The 14409-nt window shown below is 38.1% G+C and overlaps 1 protein-coding gene across 7 annotated transcripts in view; it reads left to right on the top strand.

Annotated features, from left to right (window-relative positions):
• Positions 1 to 7351: 7351 nt before the first annotated feature.
• The window catches only part of SNCA (synuclein alpha), a 145646-nt gene continuing 138588 nt past the window's right edge, over positions 7352 to 14409 (top strand). Inside the window, exons 1-2 of one of the 7 annotated variants that reach the window (XM_073891959.1) lie at positions 7352 to 7485; positions 10038 to 10183. In XM_073891959.1, coding sequence (XP_073748060.1) covers positions 10063 to 10183 — 121 coding nt within the window. In that variant the 5' untranslated portion in view covers positions 7352 to 7485; positions 10038 to 10062. The other 6 variants (XM_025873449.2, XM_025873448.2, XM_073891957.1 and 3 more) reach the window with 6 other exon arrangements.

Genomic DNA, 14409 nt, shown 5'->3' with positions numbered 1-14409 from the left:
ACGAAGGTGCATTATATTTATGTATCTTTTCAGTCAGTCCTGTCACGGAAATCCACTTGGATTTTTAGCATGTGTGAGAGTGTTATTTTGGCCATTTAAATGTTCCCTACAGGTTAAGATCATAATCCAAGATGATTAAGGAGATTGAATTCTCATTTAATTGATTGTTTTTATAGACACAGAGAGATAAACTAAGCCATTAAACATGGGTTGCTTTTACATCTGAAAATACTTGGCAAATCATTTCACTGTTATTCTTTCTTTACTGAACATAACATCTACATCATGTGAATATATGTGTGCATTATATTCTTTTGTCTATATTTTAATGATCTGGTAGGTATATACAACTTCCTTACTTGAAAGTCAGCTGCACACATTTCAGTAATGTCAGTGAGTTTTTTTTTTTTATGCGAGTTAGGTTTTCCTTTTGATGATTACATTGTGTGAAGATATTTGATTGTTACTTTTTTTTTGGTTCTACATGAATTTGAAGACATATTTGTGAAACCTCTAGTTAGATTTGCTGTAGGAATTGAAGATTTACATATTTAAGCAGATTTATTTCTGCACTGCAAATTTTGATAATATAAAATAAAAATATACAACTTTATTTTTTAACCATTCTCAAGTGTTTAATATCCACTGCTATCAAAAAATCTTTCTTTGAGGGCGCCTGGGTGGCTCAGTTGGTTAAGCAACTGCCTTCGGCTCAGGTCATGATCCTGGAGTCCCAGGATCGAGTCCCACATCGGGCTCCCTGCTCAGCAGGGAGTCTGCTTCTCCCTCTGACCCTCTTCCCTCTCGTGCTATCTCTCATTCTCTCTCTCTCAAATAAATAAGTAAAATCTTTAAAAAAAATCTTTCTTTGTGACAACCTGATTACTTGGAGTTTCTTCCTATCTTGATCTAAAAACAAAAACAAAAAGCAGATTTTAGTCTAATATTTTAATGAGGAAAGTGAAGGGGAATTTAAACAGAAATAGACTCAGAAGAGAATCTGTGAGACTTAAAGAACAATCATTGCTCACCACAGGGAAGTTGATTTAAGAGGAGCTCATTCATAATACATAAATATATATGAATAATTATAAGGCTAAGTATACAGGCAAGTTCTCGTCCCCTTTTCAGGAAGATAGTAGGAGATGAACTCAAGTGATATTTATAAAAATTAAAAATTAAAATTAATTTTAAAAAGAAGATTGATTACATGGTACTATATAGTTTCTTTGGTCAAAAATGATTTTACAAATATGTATTTATTAGTGTGGTTATGTTTTAATGCTAAACTATTTATCAGGTAGCAAGTAAAAACTAATTCCTTCTTGGGGCACCTAGGTGGCTCAGTCAGTTAAGCATCCGGCTCTTGATCTCAGCTCAAGTCTTGATCTCAGGGTTGTGAGTTCAAGCCCCGTGTTGGGCTCCATGCTGGGTGTGGAGCCTACTTAAAAAGGAAGGAAGGAAGGAAGAAAAATTTCTTCTCTGAATAATTTCCTTTTCTTAATTTCTTAATAATGTAAATTTCCAATTTTAAGTGGGATAACAAGCTTTCAAAATATTAATGATGTGCTTTTTATTTACAGTTGAAGAAAATTTCTTAAATGCCACTTAATGCTGTTAAAATATCTACAGAGGAAAACATATTAGATGCCTGGATAATTTTGATGTTACAAGAAAAACATGCTCATTTTATTAATTTGCTATGATTTCTGTTTACAAAGGCATTATAACTTCAGTTCAAACACTACACAAAACATTATAATTTCTACTGAAATATCATTTCATCCATTTATTTTCTCCCCTCTGAACTCAAATGCTGTTGAAAAGTAGAAGTAGAGGGGTGCTTGGGTGGCTCAGTGGGTTAAGCATCTGCCTTCGGCTCAGGCCATGATCCCAGGGTCCTGGGATCGAGCCCCGCATCGGGCTCCCTGCTCCGTGGGAAGCCTGCTTCTCCCCCTCCCATTCCCTCTGCTGTGTTCCCTCTCTCACGGTGTCTCTGTCAAATAAATAAATAAGATCTTAAAAAAAAAAAAAGAAAGAAAAGTAGAAGTAGATCTGTCAGTGTCTTGTCAGTCTGTCCATTTTTTCACTCACCTGAAACATTAGAGGCTGAGTTTATCTCTGGATTGGATATTCATTCTGACGCCTTTCAGAGCTGCTGTCTCAATGAGTCTGGCAAATTTGGAAACCATTTGTTGTGTCATTTTATTTTTCTCCCATGGCAAATCAACATAATTCATACAGAGCTCTGCCACCACCTCTTTAAAGAAACCAGGTTTTAAGAATGTAAAACTGCCAACAAATATAGTAAACATTAATTCTATCACCATCACTATTATTTCTTCATGCTGCTGAAGCAAATTGCTATGAGTGACATTGTTATTGTAATCCATACACTAACGAGAGAAAAGGGATATTGGAAAATTTTTAATTAATGATCCCTATCAGTCCTCCTCAGCTCCCCCCTCTCTGTCTTCCTACAACTGCCATCCCTGGTTGGAAATGTTTTATTTACCCTAATAAGCCAAAGTTATTGATACGGAGACATCAAATACCTCAGACATGTTGTAAGTGAGACAGGAGGTCAGGGAGCATTGGGAATAACGTTCAAACTGCTCTAATGAAAAAGTGTTTCCAAAGGCCCCCTAAACAGGGGGACTAGGTAATAATAATGCCTCCTTATACTGAGAGATGCCAGTTCTTAATTCTTTGCTAAGAACCAGATTATTTATTCCTTACAGTAATCACACAAGACAATTGAGATATCATCCTCATTTCATAGATGAGAAAAGTTGAGATTAGAGAGGTTGGATACTTGCTCTCAGTCACTACTACTAAAGTGGCAGAAACTTGCTAAGTCCCTGTGTTTAATTTGTACCTGGTACCCTTATTCTCAGAAATCTTCCAGGTTCACCAGGGTTTAGTGCATTTATTGAGCTCATAAGTATCTTTTTCTTCTTCTAATACTAAAGGATTTGAACTTTCTAAATCCCAAAATATTTAAATATATTTTCTATCTGGCTTTAAAATCTTTAATCTTGGAATCATGCATGTCTGTATTATTAGCACCACAAAAACCACAGGGACATTTAAAATAATATGCAATTGAATTTTACCTATTTCACATGGTACTTTCTTGTGATCACAATTTATAGTCATTCTACATTTTTGAGGATATACTACAGTATTAATAGATATAAGTTACACTGTGCTACTATAAATGTCCATTCTTTTTTGCTGCCTAAGGTATTATAGGAAAAACATGAAGTTGTTCATGGGGTCAAATTAGAGAATCTCCTCTGGACACTATACGCCCTCTTCATTGCTCTTCATATCTTTTTGTAACTCTATTGCCCTGTCTCAATTTCAGTGTCTTTTAAAAATTGTACGCAATCGTCATCCCAACTGTATCCATTAGGCTTGCCCTTCTGTGCTCACTGTGAAACTATGAGAGAAGCCCACCAAGATGTCACTACCCCATGCTTTTCATACCTCTGCAGAAAATGAGACAAAGGTACAAAAAGAGAATACAGGTCACTGAGGATCAACATTACATTGCCCCTTGTGTTCACAACGAATCTGGAATATTATCCAAAGAGAGTAAAGATTGTATTTTCCTCACTTAAACATGTTAAATCAATTCCTATCCACTTTTTACTACTTGGTTACAAGAAGCTTCCTTATTTTTCATGCCATTCCACTTTGCTCCACAAGCTTACCACATGGCACACTTAGAAAATTAGTTGTAAGGGGGAAGACTAAGAGAGTCTAGGCTAACCATGCACCTCATAGAATGTTAATCTCTAGCTAAATTACTGTATTAAACTCAGATAAAACAATCTCATTGAAGAATAGCAAAGTATTGGGGCACCTGGGTGGCTCAGTCATTAAGCATCTGCCTTTGGATCAGGTCATGGTCCCAGGGTCCTGGGATCGAGCCCCGCATCGGGCTCCCTGCTCCATGGGGAGCCTGCTTCTCCCTCTCCCACTCCCCCTACTTGTGTTCCCTCTCTTGCTGTGTCTCTCTGTCAAATAAATTAATAAAATCTTAAAAAAAAATAGTAAAATATTTAGATTTCATTTATCAAAGAGAAAACCAACACATATGTAGTAGTTATTAACAAAATTTGCACATCAACAATGTCTCCCAATAGGTTATTCTTCCATATTCTTTATGAAGTACAGGCCAGTCAATGAGTTAAACATTTTTTTCAAGTTTAAATTTTAAAGTTACATTTACACAGTTAAAAATTTACTTAAGGCTATGCTATCAATGATGAAAATTAAAAGAAAAGTATCTTTATTAACTTCATTTGTTTTTTTTCTTTATTTTTTTATTATATGTTAATCACCATACATTACATCATTAGTTTTTGATGTAGTGTTCCATGACTCATTGTTTGCATATAACACCCAGTGCTCCATGCAGAATGTGCCCTCTTTGATACCCATCACCAGGCTAACCCATCCCCCTCCCCCCTCCCCTCTAGAACCCTCAGTTTGTTTCTCAGAGTCCATAGTCTCTCATGGTTCATCTCCCCCTTCATTCATTTCTTTTTTGTCCTTAGAGTAATTCCATTTTCTTAGGAATACAGAGCTAAGAGACTATAAGTAGAATATAAGCAATGTCACTCTTGATAGCACGAGTAATTAAAAGTTTATTGAACGCTTAACTGTGTTCAAGATGCTTTGAGAGGAGAAAAGAGAACTAGAATATAGAATTATAACTATAATTCTAAATGACCAAAAATTGACTTACAATTTTCTTTCTCCCTTCTTTTTCTTTTTCTTTTTTCTTTTTTTTTTTTTGTGGGTGATGAGAAATCATCTTTCCCTATTAAGAATTACCAACGTAGATTGTTTCCTGAGATTAAGAATTCCTCATATCAGTGAGGTCATATGATACATGTCTTTCTCTGATTGACTTATTTCACTCAGCATAACACCCTTCAGTTCCATCCACGTCGTTGCAAATGGCAAGATCTCATTCCTTTTGATGGCTGCATAATATTCCATTGTGTATATATACCACATCTTCTTTATCCATGGGAGGGAGGGTGTGGCTGGGTGATAGGCATTGGGGAGGGTATGTGCTATGGTGAGCGCTGTGAATTGTGCAAGACTGTTGAATCACAGATCTGTACCTCTGAAACAAATAATGCAATATATGTTAAGAAAAAAAAAGAAGACAGCAGGAGGAGAAGAATGAAGGGGGGGAAATCAGAGGGGGAGACGAACCATGAGAGATGATGGACTCTGAAAAACAAACTGAGGGTTCTAGAGGGGAGGGGGCTGGGGGGATGGGTTAGCCTGGTGATGGGTATTAAAGAGGGCACGTTCTGCATGGAGCACTGGGTATTATGCACAAACAATGAATCACGGAACACTACATCAAAAACTAATGATATAATGTATGGTGATTAACATAACAATAAAAAATTTAAAGTGGAAAAAAAAAGAATTACCAACGTAGAAAAGGCAAAATTTCAAATATGAACGCTCTGTTTTATAATAGCTTAAGTTCTTCTTAATTTCTATAGTCAAATCTAAATCCAAAGGCTATTTCTAACAAAACTGGGTCCCTCCTTTTTCCTCCCACCCTATACCACACCCAATATGTAAGGTTTTAGAGAGAAACTGACAACTCAGGAGACAATTGTGCCTTTTGGAATGGTTCCTGCTAGATTATCTCAGCTCTGCTGCTTAAGAGCTAGGCAATTTCAGCCTTTTACTAAAATTCTTTGAGCTTCAGATTCCATGACTATAAAAGGTGCATAATAAAACTTAATTTACCCACTTGTTGTGATTAAATGATACAGTACCTTAGTCTTTTGTGAAGCATAAAGTACCATATAAAGGTGTTATGGTATCATGCTATGCTATAAGAATCACAAAAATATAACAGCCACTCCAAAATAATTCTCTCATTAGTCTGCCATGGGACCTAAGAATACAGCCCTTTGATTTAAAGCACTAGGTTTCAAGGAGGTCCCTGTTAAACTATAAACTATGTTAAACTATGTCATATGATACATTAAATAATTGTCATAATAGTCTATCAAGGTAACTTGCAGTGATAGGTCACAGTGGAAAAGATATATTATTTCAGTAATGAAAGGGAAAAAAAAACAGAAGTAATAAAATGGAACAAACTGCTGATACATGCCACAACATAAATGAACTTCACAAATATGTTGAGTGAAAGGGGAAAAATTTTCATACTGTATGATTGCAAATTTGTGCAATTCTAAAATATGTACCACTTATAAAGGGCAAAAGGGAATTTTCTGGGGTGATGAAAATGTTCTGTTTTCAAAATGTTGTGTGTTACACTAATGCATGTATTTTTCAAAACTAATTTAAAGGACTATTTAAGATCTGATGATTTCACTATATGTATATTATACATCAATTTTTAAAAAGACCATTTAAGTGTTATTGCCGATATTTTAAAACAGTTCTTGCATTTTATGCATAAAGGCTGACATATTTACAGATGAAAGGATACATGTAATGCCTGGGATTTAGTAAAACATAAAGTGTGGTGATAAAAAATGGAGAGTGGGTGAGCATATAGATGAAACATGATTAGCCATACATTAAAAAAACAGTGACAGTTGGGTGATATTCACATGGATTCCTTCATTCTCTCAGCTTTTGTTTATGTCTAAACATTTTTCATAGTAAAAAGTTGAAAAGAGATGGCTCATCTGCGTTCATCTCCTCATTTACAAAAGAAAACTGTGAACAGAGGACATAACTTGTTCAAAGTGTTAAAGTCAGACAGTAAACCAGTTCCTAAGCTTAACCTTCTTTTTCTGATTCCAAGGAAACAAAATATGAGCATTTGGAAAGGCTGCTTTTAAAAAGGGCAGACCAATAGCATAAGGACTTGTTTAAGCAGAATATATATATATATATTCTGGGTCCCTGGTTCCTGTTTGTTTTGTTGTTGTTGGGTTTTTTTTGGTTTCAAAGTGTTGTTTTGTAGATTTAAATTGCATTTTACTGTTGTTGTTGGGTTGTTGTCGTTGGATTTTTCAGTTTCAAAGGGCTGTTTTGTAGATTTAAACTGCATTTTACTCAAATTTCAGAACCCAAATGAGTGCTGGGATATAGAAAGCATTTTTTTCCTACAAAAATAAATAAATAAATAAACAAATATATAAACAAACATAAAACAAAACAAGCAAACAAACAAAAAACAAAACCCCATACAGCAAAGACTTGTCTTTCCCTTCCAGTGCTAAAATCCTCCTCCAATTCAGGCAAAAACAGCAAATGCATTCTGTTAGAGGGAGGAGCTTGGTTCTCCATTCTGGTGTGATCCAAGAACAGCTGTTTTCCCTCCAGCTCTGAAAGAGGTGAAATGTGTGAAGCAATGCAAAAATTGTCTTCAAGCCCGCGCATATGTCTGCGTGTCTGTGTGTGGGAAGGGATGTGTCGGGTGTCAGCTCCGAGGGCAACGTGAATCAAATGAGAAAGGTGAGTAGTGTGCAGAAGGGGCGAAGAAATTGGGTGGACGTTTCAGGAGAATTAACCACGCTGATTCGTCTCCTCCCTCACACACTCGAGAGTGGAAAGTAAATTCCATTTCGAGAATGAAAACCTTAAGACCGCCTGGTATCGACGGCTGGGGAATATTTATTCCATGTTCCACCGATGGGAAAAGTCGGCGTCTGGCAACAGCTGATTGGTGGACAAGAAAATGGTGATTGTGGGGTGGGAAGAAGATTCGAAGAGGCTCCTTCCTGCCTCAACCTCTAACTCTGCCTTACTACTCTCTCCATCCGCGGACCCTTTCGGGCTCATCCGAGGTTAAGAGGTTACGAAAATCTGAGTGATATTTGAACAAAGCCATCCTTAACATCGTGTCCTACCATCGTTAATCAACATTTCACCGATCCGAGGGAAACGTGCTCTTGGTAGTACTGGTTGAGCATCTTTCCTGAGCTGCCTGCCTCCTTCAGTAGCCTCCCAAGAGGATGGCTCTATCTTTGGTGGTCGATGCCTCAGACCTCCACTCCACTAGGGTGGCTCGGACAAGGGGGTCCCGTGAGGAACCAGAGGGAAGGGCGGAGACAGCGAAGGAGGGGGGATGGGAAAGACGGAGAAACATCAGCCTAAGGCTAACGGGTCCAGATCGCCACAAGAGTCTCCTTTATCCTGAACCTGGGGTGAAGCGCAGAATACCCCACCTCCCCGCCCCCCGGGCCCAGGCTGGTGGCTGGAGTTGGAGGTACAGCCTCCCCCCGCCCCCATCCCCATCCGAGTAAAGGAGTGAAGTGCACGCGGCTGGGGAAGCAGCGAGCGCCGGGAGAGGGGCGGGGAGAGGAGCTGACAAATCAGCTGCGGGGGCGGTGAGCGGAGGAGAAGGAGGAGGAGAAAGAGGAAGAGGAGGAAGACCACGACGACGAGAAGGGGACCCGAGAGAGGGGGTGAGAAACCGAGCGCGGCAGCGTGGGGCGAGGTGTGTGCTGGCCTTAGAGCAGACCCGAGGACCGAGCCTGGCCCTTAGCATCCTTCGCGCTCTCTCCCTGCCTTCCCTTCCGACCTTCTGTCTCTTTCTCTCGGATCCAATTGTGCGGGGGACGGGGCGTGGCAATTCGACGACAGGTTCGTGGGTTTGCCTCCCACGCCCCCAGCCTCTCATCACCGGGTTGTGCTGACAGCAGCCTCCTCTGGGGACCATCCCTCCCCTGCCGCTACCTCCTCCCTTCCTGTGCGCTTCTTATTCTCCCTCTTCCCATTTAAATAATATTTGGGAATTGTTTAAAAAAAATTTTTTTTTTGTAAGGGGGTGGTTGAGAGGAATTGTAGTTGTGAGGATCAGAGGGACCCAGGTAAGTACCTATGGATCTAAACGGGCAGCTTTGGCAATACTGGAGGAAACCCGGGAGGAGAGGAGTCGTGGGCTTCTGGGAGGGAGGTTGTTGCTGCAATAAGGACCCGCTGTGTCGAGTCTCTCGGAGGTGGGTGCTTATCTCCTCAGTGAGCTTGAGGAAAGTAAGTTGACCTGGCTTTCCTCTGGCATCCGATAATTCCGTTCTTCTCGTCCCCAAAGGCTGAGAGGTTACGCTGCTTCTCTGGGATACGCTTTTTCCTGGGGAAACGCGAGAAGACTAGATGGAGCGTGAGCAGCCAACTTTTATCTCTCTTTTACCTTAAATCCCCCAGTCCGCCCTCTGCGTTTTCTCGATGAAGTAAGCAAGCAAGCTGTATTTGGCAGATCATTAAATAGAAGTGCTGGGAGGGCAGGTCAACAGGTGGTAAGGGGTTAACAGGTGCGGGCGCCGGGTGGGTAGCGAATTCGCGCGCAGAGAACGCCCCCTCGGGTGGCTGGCGCGAGTCAGGAGACTGCTCCCGGCTGTGCACAGGCGCCTGCTCGGAGTAGATAGCTGCGGGCGGGGGTGGCTGGTCGCGTGGATTAGGGCCGGTGCGTGTGGGCTCGAGCTTGAGCCACACCCAGAGTGAGTAGTTCTCTTCCCGCCCCTCTTGGTGATCAACCAGTTAGCCCTCTTCTGAGATTCATTTTTAAGACTGACCTGACCCCATGCCTCCAGCTCCCTTTCTTTTCCTGTGATCTTTTAAACGTACTTCTAACTTACCTTGTCACCGTTTGGACTCTGGGAAGTTGAAAGAGGGGTCCATCTTTTCATGTAACTACCCTTCGAAGATACAGTAAGCACAACTCAGATGATTCATCTTAATCCACGTTTAGGCAGCTAGACTTTTACTAGCCAAGATGGATGAAGGATGCTAAATTTTTAATGCAAAAGCTAAAAAAAAAAAAAGGTTTTTTTTTTTTTTTTTTTTTTGGGTCCAGTGGTTGAAATAAGAGTCTAAGTAAAAGAGTCTCGCACTTTTGGGAGTTGTACTGATCTTTCAGTGGTTTTTATCTTGAATGGTTCTCATTTTATTTTATTCTACCCAAAAGTTATTTATTTATTTTTATTATGTTATGTTAGTCACCATACAGTACATCATTAGTTTCTGATGTAAAAGTTCTCATTGAAATTATATTTTGTGTTCTCCAGTGTGGTGTAAAGGAATTCATTAGCCATGGATGTATTCATGAAAGGACTTTCAAAGGCCAAGGAGGGAGTCGTGGCTGCTGCTGAAAAAACCAAACAGGGTGTGGCAGAGGCAGCAGGAAAGACAAAAGAGGGTGTTCTCTATGTAGGTAGGTAAGCCCCCCCCCATGGCATCTTGATATTTATTTATGATTGATGGGTTAGGATGATTGATGCTCTAAATGCTGGTATTTCTTGATTCATTTTTGCATCATTACTTGTCAAAAGGGTAAACTGAGTCAGAGGACTGTGTGGGTAGATAACTGTGTATATTTGAGCTAATAGTAAAAAGTGAGGATAACCTTTTGTTTTTTTTCAGAATATTTAATTTTTCAGTAATACTTTGGACTTTTTAAATGAATGCTTCTGTGCATAAAGGACTATAATTCATAAAAAGTTTTTAAAACTCAGTCTCCAAAAATAATGAAGAATATTTTTAAGAAGTGAAAGTCAAAGTCATTCATGGGCCTTTGATTTTTTTTAATCATCATGAATAATATTAGCAAAAGTTAGTGTATTCATATTTTAAAATAAGACTTCAATATGGCCCTGGGATATATAAAAAAGACCTATTGTGGCCCTAAAAAGGAGAGGACAGAAAAGTCTTTGGTAGAGTTCATCCTTGTGACCACTTGGTAAACTGAAGACTAATTGCCAGAAAAAGTGCTTGAAGGCTGTTGCTAATATCTCAGAGATATATATAATTCATTTATCAAATGATACTAAATAATGAGATTGATGCTTATCTTTTCTACTTGTTCCTAAATTGCCACTTTGTAGTATTCATGCAGATCCTGACTCTCTTTTTTCTTACCTTGAACTGTGCTAGGTTGGGTGTTACTTTACAATTCACTTCAAAGTCTTTGGGGAAGGAATAGACACATACATAGACAAACACTCATCCACAGAGACACATGCATACACTCACCCTCTGCTCATTCTGCCTCTCGTCTTTCTCTTCTGCTGCTCTGAGCTCTTGCACATTCTCTGGTGGCAGCTGGAGCAGCAGGAGCCCAGGATGGGCAGGAAGATGGAGGATGAACCTGTTGGGTGGCATAAGGCACTACGCCTCTGTGCGTGAAAGACAGCTACACTGCCTCTCCAACCTGGAGGCACTGAAAAAGAGTTAGACTTGGAATAATTTTTATGAATGCCTCTCATATTATTTTTTTTCTCATTGCTCATAGGCTCTATATTGGCTGAGTTTGCTACAAATCTTAAGTTAAATTATTCTTTCTCTTAAGACATACCTTCAGAAAATCATTGAATTAAAGAGTGTTACAAGAGGAAAAAATGACCAGTTAATTTCAAGTGTTTTGTGAATTATATCTTTTTTAGAGGGAATTTGGAATACTGAATCAGTGATGTGCAGATAATCGATATCTTTATACTTGTCCTCAGTTTTCTAAGTTGTGCAAGTGTGTGCTTGCAACGATTCTTTGATTTCCATTATTTTATAATTTAGTAACTTTAAAGATTTTTTTAGGATGCTAATATTTATTCTATTAGTTGGTAGTGAGTCCGGAAACTATTGAATATTAATTTAATACATTCCTGTTTTCTATGTAATAAATAGGTTTTATCATCTGGAAAACTTTTTGTTTTCATTGTCAACTATGTGTTTAGGCAAATATAATGATTTTATTTTTTTGATATTCTGTTATTTGCCATTACATAAAATCATAATTTGTTTACATGTCATGTGTATTTTTAGATCATCTTCAATATATTTTGTGGTATTTTTTTTCAATTTTATTATGTTATGTTAATCACCATACTTCACATCATTAGTTTTTGATGTAGTGTTCCATGATTCATTGTTTGCATATAACACCCAGTGCTCCATTCAATATGTGCCCTCTTTAATAACGTGGTATATCGTGGTTTTTTAACACATAGTGCATTCTATAAATTATTTATTGGTTGTTTGTGTTCTGAAGGATAGTTAAAATTCGAACTCAGACACAGGGTTTGGGATGAAAACTGACCATGAGAAGAGAGAGTAATTAGATCAGGAGTTGATAAACTTTTTCTGTAAAGCGCTAGACAATAAATATTTTAGGCCATAAGATCTCTGGGTCAATTAATCAGCTCTGCAGTTGTGGTGTGAAAGCAGCCATAGACAATAATTAGCTGTGATCCAGTAAAACCTTAGTTACCAAAATAGGTGGTGAGTTGATTTGGCCCATAGGCTGCAGTTTGCTGACTCCTGGAAAAGTAGAGAGAACATAGACGACGTCACACAAACTTAAATTCTAGTCTAGGCTACATCATTTATTGCTCTTAGAATACTATAAAAGTTACCTAACATCTATGAGCTTTACTTCCTTCATTTGTAAAAATAAGATTTAGATAAATGCAATTACCTTGCAGAGTTTTTGTGAGAATGTCATAATAAAACAAAACATGTGAGTAATAAAGCACACTTAAAAAAAATTAAAGACTTTTATTTTTTGTAGCAGTTTAGGTTCACAGCAAAATTGACAGGCAAATAACAGAGGTTTCTCACATACCCCCTGCCTCCACACATGCATGGCTTCCCCCACGATCTACATCCCCCACCAGAGTCGTACATTTATTAAAATTAATGAACCTACATTGACACATCATATTCACCCAAAACCCATAGTTTCACTCCTCATATCATACATTCTCTGCATTTGGACAGATATATAATGAAGTGTATCCATCATTATAGAATATGTAGATACTTTTGTTGTCCTAAAATTGTTTGTATATCACTTATTAATTTCCTTCCACCAACCCCTGGCAACCACTGATCTTTTTTTACTATCTCCATAATTTTGCCATTTCCAGAATGTCATATACCTGGAATCATCACTATGTAGACTTTTAAGATTTGCTTCTTTCACTTAGTAATATGCATTTTAGGTTCTTCCATGTCTTTTCATGACTTGATAGCTCATTTCTTTTTAGTACTAAATACTGATTCCGTTGTCTGGATGTACCACAGTTATCCATTCACCTACTGAGGGACATCCTGGCTTCTTCCAAATTTTGGCAATTGTGAATAAAACTGATATAAACATCCATGTGCAGGCTTTTGAATGGACATAAGCTTTCACCTCCTTTCGGTAAATACCAAGGATCACTATTGCTGGATCATATGGTAAGGATATGTTTAGTTTTATAAGGAACTGACAAACTGTCTTCCAAAGTGGCTGGACCATTTTGCATCCCACTAGTAATAATGAATAACAGTTCTTGTTGCTTCACATCCTTGTCAGCCTTTGGAGTTTCAATATTCTAGATTTTGATCATTCTAACAGGTGTGTTGTGGTAACTGATAGTTTTAATTTACATTTCCCAGATGACATATGATGTGAAGCATCTTTTCATAAGCTTATTTGTCATCTATATATCTTCTTTGGTGAGGCATCTGTTAAGGTATTTGGCCTGTCTTTTAATCTGGGTTGTTTTCTTATTGAGTTTTAAGAGTCCTCTGCATATTTTGGATAATAGTTCCTTTTCAGACATATTTTCTTCAAAAATTTCTCTCAGTCTGTAGCTTTTTTCATTCTCCCCACTTCCTTTCACGGAGCAGAAATTTTTAATTTTAATGAAGTCCAGCTTATTGATTCTTTATTTCATGGGTTGTGCTTTTGGTGTTATATCTAAAAGTCATTGCCATATCCAAGGCCATGTAGGTTTTCTCCTATGTTATTCTAGGAGTTTTATAGTTCTGTATTTTACATTTAGGTCTATGATCCCTATTGTGTTAATTTTTGTGAAGGGTTGTTGTCTCTTCTTCTCCTTGTTTCTCCTTTCTTCTTGCATGTGGATGTCCAGTTGTTTCAGCACCGTTTGTCAAAAAGACTGTCTTTGCTTTATTGTATTGCTTTCACTCCTTTGTCAAAAATCAGTTGGCTATATTTATGTGGTTCTATTTCTAGGCTCGCTATAAGGTCCCTTTGTTTTATTTGTCTATTCTCTTGCAATTATCACACTGTCTTGATTACTATATCTTGATAGTAAGTCTAAAAGGCAAGTAGTGTCAGACCTATGATTTTATACTTCAATATTATCATGGCTATTCGCGGCTTTTTGCCTCTCCACATAGACTTAGAGTCTGTTTGTTTATATTGACAAAATAACTTGCTGAGGTTTTTATTAAGATTGCATTGAACTGTAGATCAAGTTAAGAGCTGACATACTGACAGCATTGAGTCTTCCCATCCATGAACACAGAATATACCTCCTTTTATTAATTCTCTGTGTTTGTTCATTAGAGCGTTGTAGTTTTCCTCATATAGATCTTGGATATATTCTGTTAAATGTACGCCTAAGTATTTTTTTTTTTTGGTGCTAATATAAG

This window comes from Callorhinus ursinus, unplaced genomic scaffold (genome assembly GCF_003265705.2).
Source record: "Callorhinus ursinus isolate GAN/ISIS: 27379988/994484 unplaced genomic scaffold, GSC_fseal_2.0 scaffold4, whole genome shotgun sequence".
NCBI classification, from domain to species: domain Eukaryota; kingdom Metazoa; phylum Chordata; class Mammalia; order Carnivora; family Otariidae; genus Callorhinus; species Callorhinus ursinus.
This window is presented reverse-complemented; position numbering and strand designations above follow the sequence as displayed.